This window comes from Acartia tonsa, chromosome 2 (assembly GCF_053477335.1).
Source record: "Acartia tonsa isolate MP-2025a chromosome 2, ASM5347733v1, whole genome shotgun sequence".
Lineage (NCBI taxonomy): Eukaryota > Metazoa > Arthropoda > Copepoda > Calanoida > Acartiidae > Acartia > Acartia tonsa.
The window spans coordinates 18350486-18375049 of NC_137261.1; the positions used below are offsets into that span (position 1 = coordinate 18350486).

Below are 24564 nucleotides of genomic sequence, written 5' to 3' on the forward strand. Positions count from 1 at the left end.
TTTGATTTTTGAAATACTGATTCCTACAATATTATAAGTGAAGCATCTCTATAATCAAGTCCCAAAAATCTAAGAATATCCTTAAACCACATCCTGTATTTAAGCAGTTTTTCAACAAATTTACTTACAATCTTTAACTTTTATTAAATTTTAATGTGACTATTCAGTCTTGACACTCTACAAGTGTTAATGTCCGTTTGTCCTACCGTTTCAAAGCTTCGCTTTGATGGATCCTCGTTTATTTGTACACAAGTTTAACAATATTAAATTCATTATCTAAAAAATTAGGATGGGTTAAATACAATAATAACAGATTCGTCCCTTTACAAAGGAATCAAAAACACAATATGGAACGCAGCCATTCTTACTATAGGTCTGTCGGCTAAACGTTTATGATAAAAGATAAAAGAGAATACTGTGCTATTAGAGCTGGAAAAGGAATTAGAAAATAGAAAGCTTAATTATAAAGAAATCAGGGAAGCTTTTACAGTGCCTATAAAAAAATGACGACATATAATACAAATGACCAATAAACAGACTAAATTATCAATTGCAGGCCAGTATGCATTTTAATTGACCAATGGTAGGCCAGTATGACGTCATTTTTATAAGCACTGTAAAAAGCTTCGAATTAGGGATAAAGTGAAGGAACTAAATACACAAGCAAAGGATTTAAAGGTAATATTTTTCCATTGTGGATTCGAAATCGATTAATATCCGCTAGATTAGAACCGGTTCTCAGCCATGCTGAAAAATCATGTAAAGCATCGTGTTACAAACAAATTTCCACGAATATTTTTAAAAATCGTAAAATTAATACCAGTTTTGTTAGCCTGGGCCTTCGGCCCCTCGGGGCTAACAAAACTTTTTTTTATTCAAACATTTTTTTTCATTTTAATATCCGCGAAAAGGAGTCTATAAAACAATGTGATAAAAAAAACTAATATGGCATTTTTTTTTGTAATTTAAGCGGTTAAATGTTTTTCTTTTCATCAAGATCTCAAAAGCATCTTTGAATTACCAAAATAAAATCTTTGATTTGGTTTTGGTCAGCTGCAACCTAAGAATTATTTAGATATGTATCTTTCAAAGTCTCCAGTATTGCCTACTTCAGCAATGTCTCCTTATAATAAAGAAACAGGATGTTTGTTTGTCTATCTGTTTGTCTGTACCGAAGGATCTCGTGAACGGATCGGGTTCTCCTTAACAGGGTAGCTTCTCACTCATAGGTCCCGAAAAGGCTTATAACTACTTTGGGGGAGGGTACCACCACCCTCCCCAGAGAAATCGATAAAAAACATAACTAACACGATATAGCGGCGAAAAATAAATATTTTTAGTAAATAACTGATTTTAAAATAGAATGAAAAGAAAAAAAATTACGTTTCCCTAGAGGCCTCTAGGGACGTAAGCGCTAGTAATAGAATAAATAAGCAATTATGCCTTAGCCACCATAGTCTAATTAGTAAAAAATGTCCTGTACAAATTTAGTCTGATTTCTTTAGATAGTAAAGAAAAAGAATAGGGGGGACACGAGTATATGTAACTCTTTTCACGGGATGGGGACCCTGTGCCGACTTTTTAGACATCAGCCAATAGCGTCGGAAATATAAACACAATCAGGACGCTAAAAAAGAGCAGTAAGCTTGGGCCGGGTAGTTGACTGGGTTATACATCTATACATTTATTGTTTAGACCAAGAAATCCAAACTATTAGAGGATAAAGCTACTCTAGAAGAACAGTTGGATAAACATGAAAATATCAGAAAACTCCTTCCAAGTAATTTTATTTATTTAGTGGTCATTAGTATTACAGATTTGTAAAATTATATATAATCTCTTTTTAAAAGCGAAGCTTTTCTATAATTGGGGTTGGTCCATCTAGATCAGATAGCTTTTTTCGTTAATTAAATCATGTTAGAATTGTGCTATCGATTTAAATGTGGCATGCCGATTTCTGTAGTAGTTAGGTACGATTTAGAAAGCGTAAAAGATCGTATACAATCCTTACCAGAATTTCCGTATGCCTCATTTTAAACATGTTGAACTTTTAAGCACAAATTCTCATTTGATATAATTATCCGATTGATCTGATTTTTAAATTTTTCTATAAAATCCCAGTCTATTTTGATTTTGGTTTTGTTGTTAATTGATTTGCAACCATTAAGATTATGAAACTTTTTACTACTCCATATGATTTATCTATTCTGTTGAACCTTAAAATTACCAAGAACAGAACAATTATCTTCCTTTGTCTGATCCCGAAAAGTATCAAACATTGGTAACGCCGGAAAGTTTCATGTGTGACGTCATAAAAATACGTCTAAATCCATCTCTTTTCTAGTGGTTTCCTTTTCCACTTTAAACGTATTTTTTATGACGTCACACAAGACACTTTTAGTGCTTCAACTACTGTCTAGATGCAGAAGAGAATATAGAGAATCTAAAAGCCATCCTGCTTAAAGCCAAACACAAGTCTGATAATAAAGTGGCCCTTTGGGAAGCAACAAAACAGGAATTTTATTAACAAACTGGCACATGCACTCCTAGCATCCAGGAGCTCTGTATTCAAGGAACAGAAAAATTAACTAAAACTCTCCCCAGACTTCAACCTTAAAATATAAAAGCCTGAAACCATCTCAGGACCTAACTAAAACATCTTTAGAAGGGAGAACTTAATCGGTTCAGTAGTTATAGAAATCAAATAATAAACCGTACTATATTATAGAATAGGATAGCGATCATTTCTAAATTAGAAAAGAAAGGCAAAAATGCAAACATTAACAATTATTTGATTACACTGCTTTTTAAGTATGCTTTCATCAATTTCATAAAAATAAAAGAAGTGTTTTACTGATTTTCTCAATTAAACTATAAAATTGTCTGAAATAAGCATGCCTATATATTTGGGAGCGCGGAGCGTTTTCAAAAAAACCTGAACACCTCATATATCACTTTTTAAATGAAGAGGGAGTGAATTTTAGAAAGACTCAATAATAAATCCTAATTTGTTGATAAAATTTGCTTTTAAAAAAAGAAACTCGAGAAAGAATTCCTAAATGATAGCAAGAATTATGAAAAGGCAAGAAAAGATCTTGAAAAATCAAGAAAGAAAGTAAGGTATAACTGTTTATCTATAATACAAAGTAGAACGATGTCTGTCTGTCTGTTTGTACCAAGGGATCTCGCTAACCGCTGAACCGATCGGGTTCTCCTGAACAGGGTAGCTTCTCATAGGTCCCGGGAAGGTTTTTAACTTTTTTGGGGGAGGGTACCGCCACCATCCCAAGAGAAATAATAAATAAAATACTACTGGACTTCGCCTTGTACAAGGGTGCCGATATTTTTTCTTTTCAAAACTACTCTTTAACCTAAACTATCTGGAGGCAATTCGAACCCCCCCTCCCTACCCCATTTTTTATTTTAGTTTTAAAAAACATTTTTTTTTTTGGGGGGGGGGTATTTTTTTCTAGTGGCGATTTATCTTGGAACGGTGGTGGTACCCTCCCCTAAAATATTCATAAAACTATAAAGGACCTATAAGTAGCTAACCTGTAAAGAAGAACCATATCAGTTCAGTGCTTAGCGAGATCTTTCGTTTACTTCTTTATATAATAGGTCGATAGATAATGGAGGAAAATTTTATTTTTATAACATAAAATTGTTTTAGTGCCAAAATTCAGATCAGTGACTTAGAGAAAAGATTTGAAGAAAAAGAAATAATATTGAAGAAGAAACAAAGAAAAGCGGCAACTATTGGTAAATCTATTTCCAGTGCAGTGTGACTTCCAAACCGATAAATATCCGATGGATTAGAATCGGTTGGCAGACATGCAGAAAAATCATATATTGTATTGTATTAAAAACAATTTGCCACGAATTTTAAAAAGAAAGATTACAAGATTAATACCAACAAAACTGGTTATTATCTCTCATTTTATTATCTGCGGAAATCTGTCTATAATCTATCCAGCAAAATATACTTACCTATTGGACAGACAATATTTGTATATTAGAAATTTCAACAGAATATCTTTAATAGCACTTTTAATAACATATCCTAAATTGAATGTTCTCTATAACCTTAAAGACCTGGACGGACGAATTATGTTTTAAAATATTGTTCATTGGTCTGTGTAGTCTTCACATTAATCTCACAGTCATCTATTTCTAATAGTAGCCGAGAAAATCGCATTTCTTCCTTGCGAGAGACAGATAGACAGATGGACGGATGTAAAATTGTATATACCCTTTAAAATATGCATTACTTAATCACGAAACCTTTCTGGAACTAAAATTCACGCAACCTCAACTATTGATTTATTCACGAAACCTTTCATTATCACTAATAATACAAAAAATCGTAGATTCGAGCATTAGTAAGATGTCATATGAAGCCCGTCTGTCAGATATCCAAAAAGCCTTGGACAAACAACAGAAAGAAATTGATAATATTTTGGCAGATGTAAGGTACAGAAACTGAAACAAGGACGACTCGACATTATCCATAAAAGCGAAGCTCTGAAACGGAAGGACAAATAAACATTAACACTTGTCAGAACTGAATAGAATATAAATTTATAAAAGTCGAAGCAAAATTTAAGTCAATTTGTTGAAAAGTTTCGAGATATTTCGCTTATAACATTGCACTTTGTTGTCCTGGGAATCATTATTCCAAAAATCATAAAAATCAAATAATTATATCACATAAAAATTTTATTAAAAAGTTAAGAATCAATATGTTTAAAATATACGTGCGGACATTTTTTTGTCTAAACTAGTTTTATTGTAGGATTGTACAAAGAGAACTGAACTGGTTGGTTGGAAAGACTGACAGAACTTTCTTTGAACTTAATATCAACATCCAGGTTAGTAACCTAGGAATCTAAATGGATAAGACAAAGGCCATTAAATTGATGTACATCCCCAATGATTAAACACAAAATGAATACTTCTGTAGATTACAGTTAACGTTATAAAGTTTGAACACTCAACTTTATGAACCAACCAATCAAAATTCAATATAGTCCCCAAAGTTATTGAACAAAGTTTAAAAGAAGAAAAGAAATTTAAAAAGAAGAAAAATAATTGAAAATATAAAAAAATATAAAAAGTATAAAAAATAAAAAAAGATATAATACAAATTTATTAAACTATATAAAAACATAAAAAACATTAAATTAGAAAAAATATGAAAATTTTTTTAGGGGGGGGGAAATTTTCATTTTTGGGGGGTAGGGTGTGTCCCAACCCCCAAGAAAATAGCTTAAAACCACCACAGGACCAATAGGTATATATCCTGAAGAGTAGAATCCAATCGGTTCAGTGGTTACCGAGATCTTAAGCTTCAGACTGACGGACGGACAGACAGACAGACAGACAGACAGACAGACAGACAGACAGACAGACAGACAGACATCATTATACTTTGTATTATAGATAAGAGTATGTAAATGTCATTTAGATTATGTCTGTTAAAATAATAAAGAAGTTTTATGTTTGTTTAAGTGTTAATTCAAACGTTCTAGACTTGAAATTGTATGACAAGCTTTTGACTATTTTCTAAAAAGAGTTTGTCCTTTACACTATCCTACTGTCTCTTAGAGGCTGAAGGTGTTGCCACTGCAAAAAAACTTAAAAAACAAACAAAAAAGTATTGAATTACCAAATTTGAATTGTAACCTGCACAATGAAGAGATAAATAATATCAGTGCTTTTGAAGACACAAAATATTATGATATGCCTTGTATAGAGTGACTGAAGAAGATAGGATGAAAACATTCAGCACAAAAAAAAACATGAAAAGAACTTGTTTATGTGCAGATGTTCAGCGGTCATTAAAAAAGCGGGAGAATGAAACAGATAGAAGCCGACATAACATTATATTTAATAGCAATCTTCAATTAAATGAATAGAGGGGGAAGGGGTTAAATCACTATATACTCCCACCCTGTGGACTCTGTGCCGACTCTCAATTGGGTACTTGAATTTCAGCCAATAGCGTTGAAAATATAAACAAAGACAAGTAGCTACAAAAGGTAATTGCTTTATGCTAACAGACCAAAAAGGTGGATCAGTAATATTTAACATAATATCATTTGACATAAATTCATTTCACATAAAACATTTGACATAAAATCACTTCACATAAAGGTACATTTGACATAAAAACATTTGCCATAAAGGTACACTTCACATAAAAACGTTTCACATAAAGGTACATATGATATAAAGATACATTTGACATAAAGGTACATTTGACATAAAGGTACGTTTGACATAAAGGTACACTTGACATAAAGGTACATTTGACATAAAGGTACACTTGGCATAAAACGTTTCACATAAAGATACATTTCAAAGTCCACCCGAGGTTGTCATTTTTTTCCCCGAGCATGGCAACCGGTGAACAGAATCTCAGTTCTGCACCACAAGCCTCGCACGACTGAAGTTCCCATGTCTATACAGTCATATTTATATGAAAATATTTTTAGAAGATTTTTGAATTTTTTTTTGAAGTTTTTCCCCAAGGTAATTTTGCTTTCTTTTAATAATAAATAAAAATTTCTAAAATCTTCCAAAAAAATTTGAAAATCTTCAAAAAAAAGTTTAAAAATCTTCTAAAAATATTTTCATATAAATATGACTGTACAGACATGGGGACTTCAGTTGTGCGAGGCTTGTGGTGCAGAACTGAGATTCTGTTCACCGGTTGCCATGCAATGTACTTTTATGTCAAATGTACCTTTATGTCAAGTGTACCTTTATTTCAAGTGTACCTTTATGTGAAATGTACCTTTATGTGAAATGTACCTTTATGTGAAATGTACCTTTATGCCAAATGTACCTTTATGTCAAATGATTTTTATGTAAAACGTTTTTATGTCAAATGTACCTTTATGTCAAATGAGTTTATGTCAAATGATACTTTATGTGAAACGTTTTATGTGAAATGAATTTATGTGAAGTGATTTTATGTCAAATATTACTGATCCCAAAAAGGTCCCCAGCACTGCATTCAGGTAGTTGTCTGTGTTATAAATCTATCCTTATAGATCAATTATTTTAACCATAAAAAAACGAGTTTACCCCATAAAGCATGGGTTTGCATGAGGGGGTTGTAGAGGACTGTAAACTCCCCCCCACCCTTTAAATTGAATTAGTAATTTTATACACTCCATTGCAATAAACACACTCTATATATTACTTGTAATAACTCTATTATCATAATTTTAATACAAACATAAATTTTGGTGTCATTTTCCACAGCCTATTTCTTTTCGAAGTGCAGCTACAGGCGGCGCCCCTAATGTCTAGGGAACTCTATTTAAGTGTTATTGAATTAAAGAAAAATAGTCTAAAATCCTTCCAATCAAAATGCAAAGACATACATTTTTTAACTCATTTTATAAATCTTTATTGGTGTGGTATTCGGCAACCGTGAGCCATGCCTATGGCAACCCTGACCTGGGTTCGGGGAAGGGCCGAGGGCCCTCCCCCGAGTCCTGGGGAAAGGGTCTGCCGACCCCCTCCCTATACCTAAAATTAATGATAGATTCTGACAGCCTTATTATGGTTAAGCTGTATTGTTAATTCCCCCCACCCTTTCCAGGGATGGGGGATCATTATTGCCCAAACTGACTATTGTATATGTATTATATTGATTCTGTTTATGATTACTTATTCCTATCTGTGTATTTATTGTTTGTTGTATATAACTTTAGTAAACCTTAGACCCTGAATAAAGGAACAACTGAATAGACTCTGTTTATTATTTAGTGATTGCTAGAGAAGCGTAGCTTCTCTATAGTATAGGTGTCCACGTCTGTTCGCACTGCCGTAGTCATTTGAACTCTGGTGTCTGCCATTTAACCTAGGCGGATACCACAACTTTTGGTGACAGCTGTGTGAGATTACGGCAAACCACAAGTGTAGAGCAGACGCGCAGCTGAGGCTAAGGTACTCCCAGCAGTGAAACTGGCAAAACTGACACAAGCAACCTGAATTACCCACCCTGGATAGCAAGGTTTAACTCTGTATCCGGCAGTTGTGGAAGCGAAACCTAGCGAAAGACCACTAAGTGTGGCGGAACCCGAGCTGCGGAGAGTAGCGAAATCGGACAAGAGACTGCGGAGAGCAGCGAAACTTGACGGAGAACCGCGAGAAGCGCCGACATCTAACGGAGGATTGAGCGCTCAAGGGCTGAAACAGGCCTGCGGACGGGCTGAAACAGGCCAAATAAGTGCAAACGGCTGAAAATAGGCCAACATTTACTGCAAGAGATAGCAGGATCCGAACCAGCGGCGCTGCAGGAAGGGAAATTCCCTGCCGCCACCAGCCGGATTCGGATACACGGCGCTGCAGGACGGGACATTCCCTGCCGCTGACAGGCTGAAACAAGCCAAATAGCTGCAAGCTGCGAGCAAAAATACGAGTGTAGTGTACCAAGCAGAAGAAAAACTACGTTAACTCCAAGTATCCTGAGAGGCTACAGCGCAGCCACCCATCTAGAAAACAGATATTATATCACATTTTAGGGATTACCACCCTAGTGTGAAAGCTGAACAATAGATTTATGAGCAAGGCTTGGTAAACAAATTTGTTGTGTATTGTGATAAAGCCAAAAATAGAACAGGCTTGGTAAGCAAATTTGTTGTGTATTGTGATAAAGCCAAAAATAGAACCTAGATGTAATATAACAATGCATTGATAAACAATCTAACCCCCCAAGCCTTCAGCACAACAAATCCACCCCTTATCCCAACGGAAGGGGAGGGGCCCACCATAAATTGAAGCAAATACAATTGAGGTGACATAACAATAAGCTCAGGATTAAGGAAAAGGCACAATTACCTCACCACCCAGTTACTTCAAACCTACAGCACCCCCCCCCCCCTCCCCATAGGGGGGAACGGATGGTTTTACCCCGTCCCCTCACGCGCTCCCCCTCCTACCCACACTTGAATAAGTCCGCCCACGGTGTGGAGATAGCGACCGGGAGAACAGAGCGCCATTTACGGGTCGCGCAGCAGAGCTTGGGACGCACAAAAAATTCAACGGACGAATAAGACAAAGCGGACCAATGAGAGAGCAGATTGAGGGATAGGTGCGCGTTTTACCTGTGTGCGCAAATCTGACGGCGCGTAGGCGCGTTGCAAGGAAAGGAGATTTCACGCACACACACACACACAGGAGCGGAGCTACTCCATAGCATCCAACAGAGATATTTTTAGAAAAAAAAGACTTGCAAGCTCCTCCCTCCTATCTATAGTGTGATAAGGAAAACCAAATCAGTTCCTGACAGCAGTTCAGACCCTCAACAACTATCTACACCTACCACACTACTCTACAACTCAGAAGCTAGTGACAAGTACTCTAGGTACACCTAATTTAAATCTTTGTAGTTAAACTACCAACCTAGTGATAAACAGTGTTGGCTGCTAGGCTAGAAAGCCTCAAGTGTAAACCACTTATAGTATTGACTTAAAACTTCGTGTCCCGCCGCTGAACCTTTGACCCGATGGAGCAGCCACAAGCGCAAGGAGGCGACCAGCTCCAAGGATGGCTCCAGGATGATCCCCAGCCGGCTCCAGCCGAGTACCGCAAGCTGATGCTGAGTAACCTGCCGGAGTATCGAGGACCGCCCAAGCAATCCTGGAATTCCCACATCAGGAGATTAGAAATGTCATGGGCGGCTTACCGTGTGCCCCCCCATGACACACTAAATCGCCGCAACGCCCTTTTACTATCCCTGGCGGGGCAAGCGGCGGAGATGGCCTCTCATCTGTTTGGCGAGGCAGGCCAAGCCTTGACATACGAACAAGTCAAGGCCGAGTGTGAAATGTTATTTCGTCCAGCCTATGAATCTCAGACCCTGAAGCAAGCCTTCAGAGATTATAGGCAGCACTCGACAGAACCTATACAAGCATACATATCCACAAAGTGTGCATTGTATAGGGAGGCCTATAGCCACGAGGATCTTGAATTATTGATCGACGAATTAAATCGTGGCATTCGTAACGCTAATGTGAAACGTGAAATGATGGGACATGAGATCGCCTCGGTACCTGAGTACACGAGGCGAGCCATGTTTACCGTGACCATGATCACCAAGCAGCTGAAGGAGGGTGTGTGCCTAGTGGACGCCACCGACGGGCTCACGGGATCGGCCAGCGTCCAGTTGCCCCAATATGATGAGTCGGAGCCAATGGAGATTGGCGCCTTGGCTCCGGGTCTCCACCAGATGGGGAAGGTCGCCCCAGATGACAAGATTCCAGGCCGCTGCTATCGCTGCCATGGGAAAGGCCACCGAGTCCGAGACTGTCCTACGCCTATGGAGGTCAGCCTAGAAGAGAGACGCACCCAGCCACGCCGTGACCGTCCTGCCAAGTGTGACCGTTGCCATTACGCAGGCCATACGGCGGCCGAGTGCAAGGCTGACTGGGACCAGGTAGCCGGCCGGAGACGCGTCGCTGACAAGGGCGCTCCCTCAGGAAAGCCCAGCAGAGTAGCCAACATGGAAGGGAGCGCGCCCCCAGCCACACTCCAGCAAGCAGCCGCCCCCAACGCAACGGGCCGAGCCGAAGGAATGCCGCAGTTTGGAACCATCCCAGCTAGGATCAACGTGCTGGGAGGAGCGGCTGAACCCAACCGGGTTGGCCTGGGCTTCAGCCTCAACCACTTGGGACCGGAGTTCGTGCAGCCCACCAACATTGCAGAGCCAGAAGTCCTGAGGCCTCAACCCTTCAGCCTCAACATGATGGGGCCTGCCAGACCGAGTCTACCCAGCAAGAGTGGAGGGGCGCTACCCAGCGCCACTGAGACAGTGTACGGGGAGGCCCTGGCGGCCGCTGAGCGAGAGAGGCAAGAGGCGCTAGCCAGCGCATCGGAGTCGATGTATGGGGCGCCATCCGGCGCCGCCACCTTGTAAGGAGGAGAGGTGCGCCCCCGCACCCCCAAGCTGATGTCTGGGGCGGCAACCGCCGCCGCCACCTGCGATGACTGGGGGGTGCTATCCAGCACCCCCACCCTGGTGCCTGGGGCGACAACCGTCGCCGCCACAGAGATACCTGGATCCTGGAACGAGCCAGCAGCCCCAGAGGGAGGGGTGACATCCGTCACCCCCAGTCAGCCAGCGCCACCAGCCAGCAGGGAGGGTCCAGCTATCCATCAGCCAGCGCCACCAGCCCGCAGGGAGAGCCCAGCCATACACCATCCAGCGCCCCCTGCCAGCAGAGGGAACCCAGCTGCCCACCATTCCCAACTGAGCCAGGATAAGTTAAATTTGACAAATGTATTGTATCCAAAGTATTGTAACCCTCCAGCCTTGCCTGTGCCTCCCGCACCAGAGGCTGGGGAGATTGAAATTTGGGATTATAAGGACTTGCCTGTGAACATGCACCTGAGTTCCTAGGGCAGGGGAGGGATGTAATACAGGGCGAGCCTGTGTCACACGCACTCCAGCCCCATGCCACTGGGCATGCCATGGACAAGGGAAGGGACCCCTTGGGGCTAGGGGAGCCGACACCCAGGCAGGCGCCAGTCGCCTGTCAGTCTGTCATTGGGGAGGGTATCGGGATGCCCCGGGCACCCAAAGATAACGCTCAATGGAAATTTATATCTAGCCAGGAGCAGCCTAGCAGTGTCCAGCCCCAAGAAGCAGCCGTGGCCCGAGCCGAGGATCCCCAGATGCGTGCGCGAGGTCGATGGCTGTCTGGTAGATTCTCACACTGGTGGATGGTCCTGTGGGGCCTACTGCTCGCAGCTGTGTGGCCTACAACTAGCTATGTCCTGGTAGGGTGGGACTGTGCCAACCCCACCCATGTCACAGCCTACAACAAGGAGAAGATGTGTAGCAAGGAGCCGCTACACCAGGAGGTGCCCTTGGGTCATGAGATACATGTTCTGCCGCAAGTCAAGATTAGGGAAACAACGGGATATAGCTGTCAACTCACCGTGTCCCAGTGGACATTTAGGTGTGGAGTATGGGGCCACCTCAAGGTGACCTCGGTCCCCACCCTCATGCGGCCAACCAAGATTGATCCAGAAACGTGCCGAGACCTGGCCAGGAACCGAGTCTACACTCTGCCAGGCAAGACCCAGCCATTGACGTTTCAGCTGAACCATCCCCTGTTCTTCACCCTCGACATGGTGGGCGCCTTGGTCAACAGCCCCGAGGGGGTGGGTTGTGAAGGGGAGGACGTCCATTTCGAGGGCCAGCTGTACCGCAATGAATTAGTGCTCCAGGAGCGACGGCTGCTGGTCAAGGAAGAGACCTATGTAGTCGAGAATGGACGGGTGGAGTCCCAGTCTGACCACCTGACCCTAGAGTGTCCCCATTCCGAGCTGTCCTGCATCACTGGAGAGGCCACCTACGTGTGGGACCACCTGGGGAGGGATTGCCCCTTGAGGCTGATCCGCAGCCTCCAGCCTAGCCTGGTGATGGATGCGTTTCTGGTTGACCATCAAGCCCAATTCTTCATCAACATGACTACCCCTCAATAGTGAACTGCGACTTTGAGGCCCATGCCACCAACCACCCAGCATTGTTCGTGGCAGCCGACCCGGCCGCGGCAGCGCTGCCCAGAGTATCGGCCAGGGACGTGGATGTCCCCCTGCAGGCCCAGATACATGCCGGTTACATCGGATTTACCCTGGAAACTCGAATGAGAAGCACCGCAGCAGAAGAAGTAGCGGCCAATTGCTGGAAGCTCCAGCAACTAGACCCGGCCCATCCGGTGCGTGTCCAGGGGAGCACGTTCTCTGTGTTGAGGGGAGATGTATTGCTCCAGCTTACCTGCCAATGCAATAAATATGTTGTCAGGGAGAGCAATGAATGTTGGGACAAGGTGCCGGTGGAGCCCACAGGATTTGTAGATGCCGTGACAAAGGTGTATAGCGGCCACGCCACCAAAATTCCCTGCTCCTCCACCTACCCCCTAACTGTACACGCTGAGGAAGGATGGATAGAGCTAACCCCCGCACCTAAGAAGAGACCACCCCCGCTGGATACACCCAAGCAGCTGCTGACAGAGCCCTTGGATGACTTCAGTTCGGGAGGCTTGTATTCGCAGGCTGAGCTGAACGACTGGCAGCAGCTGCTAGCGTTCCCAGCGTATAAGGCCGCCATGCTGACCGGCCTGTCGTATGGCTCATGCGTTCAGCAAGGTAGCTGTTCAGCCACCTTCAACCCCCTCCCAGCCTTCCGAGGGGAGAGTTGTGGTATTCGGCAACCGTGAGCCATGCCTATGGCAACCCTGACCTGGGTTCGGGGAAGGGCCGAGGGCCCTCCCCCGAGTCCTGGGGAAGGGGTCTGCCGACCCCCTCCCTATACCTAAAATTAATGATAGATCCTGACAGCCTTATTATGGTTAAGCTGTATTGTTAATTCCCCCCACCCTTTCCAGGGATGGGGGATCATTATTGCCCAAACTGACTATTGTATATGTATTATATTGATTCTGTTTATGATTACTTATTCCTATCTGTGTATTTATTGTTTGTTGTATATAACTTTAGTAAACCTTAGACCCTGAATAAAGGAACAACTGAATAGACTCTGTTTATTATTTAGTGATTGCTAGAGAAGCGTAGCTTCTCTATAGTATAGGTGTCCATGTCTGTTCGCACTGCCGTAGTCATTTGAACTCTGGTGTCTGCCATTTAACCTAGGCGGATACCACAATTGGAACTGATAATCTATTTAGTAGTGAAACAAATTTATTCCAGTAATAAAATGATAAAAATATAAATTGTGTTTATTTATAGTTACTTTATGTAATAGGATAATAAGTTGTATTGCTTAATAAAATGATATGATATGTTAAAAAAGAACCCAGTAATGGTCGAAAAACATATGCACAATGATTAATAACTTTCTGTCTAGGATATGTTGAAAAAAGACCCGGTAATGATGGAAAAGATTAAGATGACGGTTGCTAGATTTAATCAGGTTATTAAGTAAAATTTAGTTTTACATCCTATTTGTACGTTGCATCAAACATGATAAAAGTCACTTTAAAACTTTTAGGAATGTAAATGATTCTTATAACAGTTAGGTACAATTTAGAAAGCGTGGCAACTCTATAATAGTTACCAGCATGTCCATACGTTCATCTAAAACATATTGATTAACTTTTTTGACAACAATTCTTTATGTGAAATAATTAATAAATTATTCTATATATCTGACTTTTAGAATACTGATTCTTAGGACAACAAATTACAATATTATAAGCAAGGCATCTTTATAATCAATTTCTTATAATGTAAGTATGTCCAAAAACAGTATCCTATATTTAAGAAGTTTTGCAACAAATTTACTAACAATTCTGTTAAAACTTTTTGCCGAATATCGGGCCATTATCAATATACCAATAACAGGAATTTTTTTAGCTGGATATCCGGTATCCGGCCAAAAAAGTATCCGGCCCATCCCTAGTAAAAATCAGGGAGGGAGAGAACATTGGACAGAACATTTTAATTGTCCCCAAGCTATATAAACCAAATGTCCAAACTTTTCCACCAATAATTTTAAACTTCGCAAGGTTTGTGACGAAACAGTGGAGCTGATACGGTCCACTGGCCGTGAGAAGAGAGAAATGAGGGAGCTCATTGAACAGAAGGAAAATCTTAAGTCTGAAAAGTATGGAGAGAAAATTGCCAAGCTTAAAAGTGATCTGGCACAGCTTAAAGCTGAATTGAAAAGCAAGAAATAAAATTTCCAGTATGTCTTCGAAACCGATTAATATCCGATGGATTGGAACCTGTTCCAAGCCATACTGAAAATTCATGTAACGTATGGTATTATATCCAGTTTTCTACGAATATAAAAATGTATAATCATAATATTAAAACCCGTTTTGTTAGCCCTTGCCTTCGGCATCTCAGGGTTAACAAAACTAGTTTTAATATTATGATTGTACATTTTTATATCCGTGGAAAATTGTTTGTAGTACGATGCGATATATAACTAATAAATTCTAATTTATTAATAAATAAAAAGTTTGATTCTGTATATCAACTTGATTGTTAAATAATTATTTGTTATATTTTTTTCTGTTAAAGGAATAATATTATGTAGAATTATTAACTAAAATAGATTTTAAAAAATTGTTTGCGTTTATTTGAGTAATCCAAAGGACATTTCATATTGGTCTGGGCATGCTTTTCTGCATTTAAGTCAAGGATCTAAAGGGGGTAAGACAATGATCGATAAATTGATGTATATTCAATTTGATGGTACGCAAAATTACTCCTTCTTGTTGAAAAGTTTGAGCTCAAAACTTAATCAACCAACCAATGAAAATTCAATAGAAAGTTGTCAGTCCAACGAATTAGAAAACGTTATTATAAAACTTTGGAGACTTATGTAATAAAAAGCCCAATGACCATCCCTCCCTGATTTAAGTAATTTTTTGGTATTTTAATACGTTATCTTTATATAAAAGTATTAAAAGAATATATGTGAGTTTTTCTGTCTGTACAGAAGAATCTCGCTAACTGCTGAAATGATATTGTTATTAATTCTCCTTTATAATGTAGCTTCTCCTTGGTCCTGGGAATTTTATTTTTGGGGGATTGAACCACCCAACAAAGAGAAGTCGTCTCGAATTTTTTTTTTTCAAAACTAACCATAAAAATGGGTTAGTGTCGACGGCCCAAAGAGGCCTCTAGGGGCGTAACTGTAAACACTAATATTTCATTAACAATAGATTTATAGATTTGCTAATGATGTGCAGCTTACGAACATGGTTGTTCTTGTAATGAAGGCGTGCTTACATTTTTATTATTTCATTATAGAGATGCATCTCTTATAACATTGTTCCTCGTTGTAATAGGAATGAGTATTTCAAAAATCATATATATAGGATAATAATATCACATTTTGTTAAAAACTTAAAATTCAACATGACTTAAATGGACATACGGACTATCTGGTAATACCTATATAATAAACTATAATGAAATTGCTACGCTTTCTTAATTTATCATATATGTTTTAATAATTATATCATACTAAAAAATGTTGTCAAAATTATAGAAAAGCTTCGCTTTTAAAAATAAAAATGGTATAATATGTGTAAACTATTAATAAAATTACATCCATCAAATAACATTAGCTTGTGTCATTATACAAGGGACAAGCAGGGAGGGAGGGGACTTTGGGCTGTTTATTACACTAGTCCTCAAAGTTTTATGTTTACGTTTTCTTATTCGTTGGCTTAACAACTTTGTGAACTTTTGAATTTGATTAGTTACTTTATCCAAACGTTTCAACCACTAACTTTAATCTACAGAAGGTGTAATTTTGTGTATCATCATTCGGAATGTATATCAATTTATAGACCATTGTCTTATCCCTTCAGATCCATGATTACAAATTTTTTTTATTGGATATCCCTTATTTCTGAATTTTCTTTGAAGCTGCACCCATTCATGTAAATATAATAAATGGTCCAGGAATGCAAGGATAGGAAAATGGAGGGTAAACCATTCTTTCTCTAATTTTCAGAAACCAAAAAAAAATGAGAAAAAATGTATTCGGGATCTAAAGGGATAAGAAAATGGCCAAAAAATTGATGAACATCCCTAATGATGATACACAATATTTTCCTTCTGAAGATTGCAACTAGTGGTTAAAACGTTTGGACATTCAACTTAATGAACCAACTAATCAAAATTCAATAAAAGTCCTCAAAGTAGTTAAGCCAACAACTAAGAAAACAATAGTGTAAAACTTTGGGGACTAGTGTAATAATCAGCCCAATGTCCCCTCCTCTTTCTTCCCTGTTAATATTCCCTTTTAATAACAACACACAAATACTCACAAAGTTAAACAAATACACACACACACATAAACCACACAGACAAACAAATAAAAAAGGCTATTATCTATTGCATCCCATATTGCTAAAAAGCCCATAAAGCCAGTGTTTTTAAACTCCCGGCGAACCCCTACAGATAGAGAGAGGGAGAGAAAGAGAGAGATATAGAAAGGGAAAGAGAGAAGGAGAGATCTTGGCATATTCTTTGTCTTAAGTCCCGAAATGACCTATAATTGCCCTATAAAAATGTTCTTGGGCTCCAGTTGAGAGAGAGAGCGAGAGAGAGAATGTGTGTGTGTGTGTGTTTGTGTGTGTGTGGCTGTGTGCGATTTTTTCTGCAAGTGTCTGAAATGGGGAGATCCCTCTCTCTATAGCTAAAAAGAAGAATGTTCCCCTTTTTCCCCCTTACCTCACACACACAAACACACACACAATTCCTCCCAATTTAACCATGCAAAAGTGTCTATATCACATACAAACATACATAGCGAAGATAAAGGGGGGGGGAGTAGTGTTTAAAAAGGCAAAGAAATCTACCGGCCGGGGGAAGGCGGCGGGGATAAAATGACTGAAGCAGCTTCGACTGAAAACCGGACGGTACAATCCATTTTCCCGCGTTTATTTTATCCTGCCACATAGAATTGTGCATTTCTATGTGATGTTATAAGAAAGCGTTGGGATAAAAAGAATGTAATAAGTAAAGAACGGGTTGGGACGTATAGATAAAGGAGAATCGGAGGGCCGAAAAAAGTTTAGGAAAAGAGGAGGGCAAAAAGGTTTATTTTGTTGGTGAAAGGGGTGGGTCCATACTATATTTTCCATACAGAGCCCTTAGATATCAAGTTGCCAAGTCACAGTTTTAGAAGCATATTTATATTTTTTCAAATGTGTTAATTAACAATTAAAAAATCAACATAAATTAATTAAAATACATACTATATAAAACACAAGTTACTTATTCAATAGCTTATAACAATCTCAAAAATTAACCTGAAAAAGAAATAGTCTAAAACCATCACTGGTCCTATTCTAACTTCTTAATAAAATAGAATTTTAGAAAAAAAGTTGAATAACCCAGTGGTGTACCCAGTGGGTATCAATCCTTGATGAAGTGGAAAAAAGTTCATCCCTAATACCTTATCTTATGAAGTTAATCACACATGCATCTCACTGTCTTATTTTATATTATATAAAGCAGGTAAGTTATTTTTTTCTAAAGCAAAGGATTTCGCAGACGAAGCCCAAACTGTCCCACTTTTGAGCAAGACGATACCTATATGACGTCATATAAAGGGAAAAGAAAAAGGGAAGGGGGGGAAGAAAATCTCTTCAAAAAAATTTTCTTTTTAAAAACAAATTGAAAATAAACAAGGGGAGAACAACAACCCTTCTCAGGTGTCCCTAGAGAACTCTAGGAGTGTAGCCACTAGAATTACTATACTGTATTTTCATTAAAAGCTACTCAAGGGTCAAAAAAATATTTAAGCATCATGATTATGGCATTGGCAATTTTTAAAACCTTTCTGGAGATCACTTATTCCTAGAATATTTATTATTGCATGAGTATTATAGACTGCTTTTAAATTTTTCAAAATAGCTGAGAACTGGTTCTAATCCAGTAGAAATTAATCAGTTTTGAAGGTATACTGGAAAATATCTTCAAAAAATATCACTATTGAAATGGTGTCAAATGTCTAACTAAAGGCATTAGGAAGATCTAGTTGGCCTAGATACTGCAAGCTTTTAAAATCTGAAGCAAAATGACATGCATAATTTGTATATAAATTTATGTACAATATTTGTTAGATTCTTAATGCTTTACAAATATCTAAAAAGATTTGTCACTTACTTAAAGGGTGTTAAAATAAAAACCAATCGCTTCACTTTTTTCAATATAAACCTTACAGTTTAGTTCCAAAACTAATAAAAAAATAATACAATTCATGCCCAAGCAATGACAATGAGAAAACAATATTAAATTTTGAATCTACTCACCCTTCCAGAGCCCTAGAGCATAAGACCTAGCCCTTGCAGAGAAATTTGTCCTACGCCGAAAGTGCATATTTTATTACAAATTTGTCTTTTTAAAAACCAATCGCTCACAATTTGAACCACCATAAGTACTTAAAATCTTGTAGATAGACCCTATAATTTTTGGAGTTTTTGATAGGGCATGTAAAGACCTTTCTTTAGACATATTAACAAGGTTTCTAACACAATCTTAGCCAATTTGGCATCAAAAAGAAAGACCTGGCAATCATCAAGATCTAGGAATAGACAGAGCCGTCATGCCTCAAAGTTGGATGGGAATGTCTTTTTTATGTCAAATCAGCATATATTGAGTTAGAAACCTTCTTAAGGTGTCTAAAGAAAGGTCTTTACATGCCCCATCAAAAACTCTAAACATAATGGGGTCTATCTCCAAGATTTGAAGTACTTATGGTGGTTCAAATTGTGAGCGATAGGTTATTTTTTTAACACCCTTTATTTATAAGATTGTGGCTCAACATGCAGCGCATCTGCTTCTCGCCAGGGAGGTGATAGGTTCAAATCTCAGGCCAACACTGCATCATACTAAAGATGTTAAAAATGGTTCCTACTGTTGCTATGTCTGGTGTGTGACATAGATAGTAAGAGTAATGGAGAATGCAGGGAGTAAGGGAGTAGACAATGGGCAATTAATTCAATTTAAGAGGGTTCGCTGAAAAGCAATGAAAACCAGATTTATCAAGAAAATTTTACCAAAATTGTAAAGGGATCATGGTAACCTAATTTAGAACAAAATTAGTTCTAAGAAAAAAATCATTTACTTGAAAATTAAATTATCAACACATCACAATGTAGTAAACATTCTGTAATTAATCACTAGAAAAATCTTGTTTAGAACTAACTCAACCCTTCTGATATATTTATAACTGACCCCTAAATTCAAGCAGTTCTTAGATTATTTAATACATAAATATCACAGTAGAGTTTTTATACAAGAAAAGACATTTTCTTGGGAAAAAATATTTGTTAAAACCAGCGATAAATAACAAACTTTTCTGTCTGCATATTCAAAAGTAGCTCAGCTAGTTAGCGGGGCATTGATGCTCAAGTACCCAAAATCAGTAAGAATCACATTCCCTTTAAGCCAGTCCCCAAAGTCTGAGACTCCTTAGAAATTGAATATTCGATCCATTGTCCCCTTCCTTACTCCCTGTGGAGAATGACATTTCCCATAAACAGGCCCAACTCACTACCATACACAGTTAGGACTTCTCAGACAAAGGTTGTGTAACAGAGGGTTGATTGTCTGATGGATGTTACTTAACCTAATATCCTTGGGTGTTAAAGTATCGCATCCCATTAAACGTGGATGATGCTCTGGATTCTCTAGATGATCACTTGAATCAAAGGAGAATCCTGCCCTTACGAGATAATGGTACTTATTTTTATACAGATGTATTTAATAGTACCATAGTGTAATAGCATTATTACCTCACTATATATCTATTTTTTTTGTTTAAACCTATTATGTTAAATATATATATCACTAATCTAATTAAAATTTGATATAACTAATACCCTATAAAATTTGTCCTTAGTTGATATTTTCAGCTTTTGCAACTGCCAACCCAGGTTATGAAAGTACCAATCCATGCATACTATTATGTAAATATGTGTAGTAATATAATTATAATTTATTGTATGCTTATGTTGAAATACATATCTATCTATCCATCTATCTATAAACAGATACATTCATTAAGACTATTAGAAAAGCTTTGCTTTTTAAATTTATGAGTTGTCAACCTTGTTATCCATAGAGAGCTCTACACAACAGTATAGAATGTAATGTACATATTGGCATCTTACACACACACACACACACACACACACACACACACATACACACACACACTCACACACACATATCAGCACAGCCTCTCTCAATATAATACATAGTAGTATTAGCACTACGTCTGTACGTCAAAGTGTTTGTCAGTGATCAAAATTAGTAAAACTCATCCTTAATCATGTTCATTTGACATTGGAATCTGTCGTTCTGTGTGTGTTAAAACAGATTTATTGCACTCAAGTAGGTAATTTTTATTAACATTTAACAGCTTGTAAAATCTGCCAAATTTATTTATGAGCTGGTGGGGGGAATAAGTTTGCAAATAATTGAGGAGGGGGAATACCCGCCCCCACCACCCTTGACATTGTAAAATCAAACTTTTACGATTCTTTTATAAGGCATAAAATGATCGTAAAATGTTAAGGGGATTTTTTACCACGGATTACGTCTTATATTTTCGTTTAAAGCTGACTTTTTGTGTGTTTTGTAAATTTTCGCAATTTTTTTGCACATTTTTTGTGCAAAAAAATATTTTCTTGCAAGAAATTAGTTTTGAAAGTTTGTTATCTTTATACATTAGGCCAAAACTTTAAATAAATGTGGAAAAACTTTTGAACATAATTTAATATTACCGAAAAAGTATTTTAACTTTAATTGTTAGTCAAATCAAAATGTTATACTTTTCAAACTTATTTTACTTTCATTTAATTCATTTATAAGAAATCCCTATCGTATGCATAGTTTATTAATAGGCTAACTTAAGTTAATAGAAAATATTTTTTTTAATTTATTCCAAATAGTAAAATCACATATAAGGAACGTTTTTTTATCCATTGTTTAACCTAACCTAACCTATAATAAGCATAAGATCTGTTTATATTTTAAAAGTTTTCAAACTCTGGGATCTAATGGGATAAGACAATAGCCGATAAATTGATGTAAATACCCATTGATGATAAACAAAATTACCCCTTCTGTAGTGGTTGAAACATTTGAATATTCAACTTAATGAATCCCCAAAGTTTTTATGGCAACAAATAAGAAAACGTTATTATAAAACTAGTGAAATAAACAGCCCATTGTACCCTCTCTCTCTCTGTTTAAAACTACTATTGAATTAACATATAAACTTAACTTTTATGGATTAATCAAGATGAATTAAATTCCCACTTTTGCAAAGTGTCATTGCAAATTTCAAGGGTTTGTTTTGAAGTTGTCAAACAAGATAAATGGAGAGGGAGGGAGAAACAATGAGAGAACAAAAGTTGGGGGGGGGGGGGGGAGTAAATATAAATGAGATGATTGATTACAAGTTACCGGCTTTGTGTTTTTCCAATGTCTTTAAATAATTTCAAAAAAAAGATTTTTTAGAACCTAATTCTTATTTCATGTATACTAAAATTTGTAAAACTAGCGAATCTAGGAGCTCTTTATTCGAAGGGGAAGGATTAAGGAAAGTAAGAATAGCTTGAAACCAAACTTATATATAAAAATCAAATAGTCTAAAACAACCCAGAAACATATAAGAAGCTTTCATAAAATGGAGAACTCAATGGGTTATTAGTTATCGAAATCTTCAGCTACAGACAAAAAAAACCTTACTACTTTTTCTACTAGGATATACCAATTTGTAGACAAAGTAAACCATTATACTAAAAGCAAAGACAATTAACTAAAGTTTAATTGGAATAAAAATCGAAGTTTTTAAAGATTATTTTATAGTTTTAAAGATTTTAGGAAATTAATTTGACCTAATAAATAAGTTTTTTTTAAAAAGATTTTCATATTACCATTAGCTAATATGATATACAATTGTTTTAACTGAATACCTACCGGCACCTTTATTGAAAGAGACAAAGTCATTCATTTAGATGATAAATTCACTAAGTGAAAAAGTCTTTGATACTTCCCAGCTATTTATTGAAATATATTTCGGTGGACATTGCACCCTCATCAGTCTAAATGACATAAATCATATTAATTTAATTTACATATTAAAAGATAGGTAAAAATAAAGAAATTTGTAGATCTATAAAGTCAGAAAATGTTGCTAAAAAAAGAAGAAAATAATATGATCAACCTTGAGTTTAGTTGGATGTTAAAAGTAAACTGGAAGGGATTTTTTTAGCAAGAGACAATATCAGCAGGGGGGGGTGTTTAAAATACATTGATATACATGAATTTTAATATTTAACATTTTTATATGAAAAAAACTATTTTCTTTTTTTATTAAATTATCATTCAAAATTAAAGCTTACTTTTATAGATGAAGTATTTAGAATTAGGTTATGCTGCATAGATATTGTAGAATAAAATTAGTATTTAGAAGTCAAGCTTTTATACATTTTAGGTTATTTTGAAAAAACTATTTTATATATGGGAGCAAGCTATCATTTATTATATCTATTATAGTACTCCAAAGATTTTTAGAGAAGTAAATTAGTTTTTATTTGGTATAAGAAAGCATTTAGATGTCAAAATAAAATTGTGTTTTTTTATGAAAACAATTATAGGTACGGCGTTTTAGTAATAAGCAGATGCGCCCCTGGCATCTAGGGGCTTTGTATTTGATAAATAATTTTGGGTTATTGTAAGTCCACGCCGCGCGTCAGCCGCGTATAAGCCTCAGTGAAATCGTCTTACAATTTTTATAAATTCAGCTGGATGTCTTTAAACACTCTAGGACTAGGTATTGTCTAATAGACAACAAACCCTTTGATTGCACGACCTTTGTTCGGTCAATATTTACGCCAGTCAATAATACTGTCGGTATCATTTTTTTAGCGTCTCTAGTATGATGCGGCGTGTTTCAAATTTGAGTCCGACAGCAAACGGGCATGTTACCCGACATAAACTTTAAATGTGAACTCTCTTTAATAAAAAGAACATCAAATAAAATCTTTAATGTTAAATTTGTTTATACTAAAAAGAAATGAATATGTATGTTCATCTTAAATTAACCTTTTTTAAAAGCGAATCATTTCTATAATTATGGTCGGTCGGTCCGGTCGTAACGGTTAGCTCTTTTCGTTAATTTAGACACGTTAGAACTGTTTTATCGATTTCAAACTTTGCATGTTTATTTCTATAACAGCGATTTAGAAAGCATAGCAACTCGTTACTTATGCATTAGTATTCTGCTTATTCAGTATTGACGCTCTACAAGTGTTAAAGTTCGTTTGTCCTATTGTTTTAGAGCTTCGCTTTTATGGATGTTATCATATCTTTATTTACTATTCATACATTTTGAATAATTTTTTCAAACATCTTGAAAATACTTCTTAAAAAGGAAATTTATTTTGTCTTTGTTTTTTTTCTTCATTGCATGGATGGTAGTGTTTTTTTTTATTTTTGTTTACTTACAAGTTACAATTACAAATAAAGTTAAATATATTTTTAAAATCTTAAAACTTCTGCCGTGCCGTTTTCTAAATCTTAATAGACAGACACATATCTAAAAGTACAGCTCCTTTTATTTACAGAATAATGTATGTAGATTTCATTAAACACTACTATTAGATTGTTTTGATAACTTTTGTAAATATAAATGTTTTTCTTTCATCCTTTTCATCTCATCAATTTGTAAAGGTCTAGCCTAATTTAAGTAAATAATACATACTTTTTAATACTACTAGCGGATTCGCCCCTAGCCTCTAGGGGCTTTGCCCCAAGAGGGTATAATTACATCTTTTATTAGCTGGAGATCCCCCACTCCACCACTATTTTGAATAATTAAAAAAAAATGGCGGGGGGATTTTTGTTTTTTTGGGGGGTTGGGGGTGTCCCACCACCCAAGAAAATAGCGTAAAAACACCACAGGACTAGTAGTTCCTGAAGAGTAGAATCCGATCGGTTTAGTGGTTACCGAGATCTTAAGGGACAGACGGACAGACAGAC

General features: G+C 37.4%; 1 protein-coding gene across 1 annotated transcript; it reads left to right on the forward strand.

Annotated features, from left to right (window-relative positions):
- The first annotated feature begins 226 nt into the window (after nt 1-226).
- On the forward strand, nt 227-15113 carry LOC145312417 (coiled-coil domain-containing protein 22-like). Its single transcript, XM_080151651.1, has 11 exons — nt 227-244; nt 403-474; nt 634-678; nt 1696-1780; nt 2421-2513; nt 3036-3120; nt 3671-3759; nt 4368-4470; nt 4793-4868; nt 13886-13951; nt 14547-15113. Exons 1-11 carry the CDS (start codon nt 227-229, stop codon nt 14715-14717), a joined length of 903 nt encoding a protein of 300 aa, XP_080007777.1. The 3' UTR covers nt 14718-15113.
- The last annotated feature ends 9451 nt before the right edge of the window (nt 15114-24564 follow it).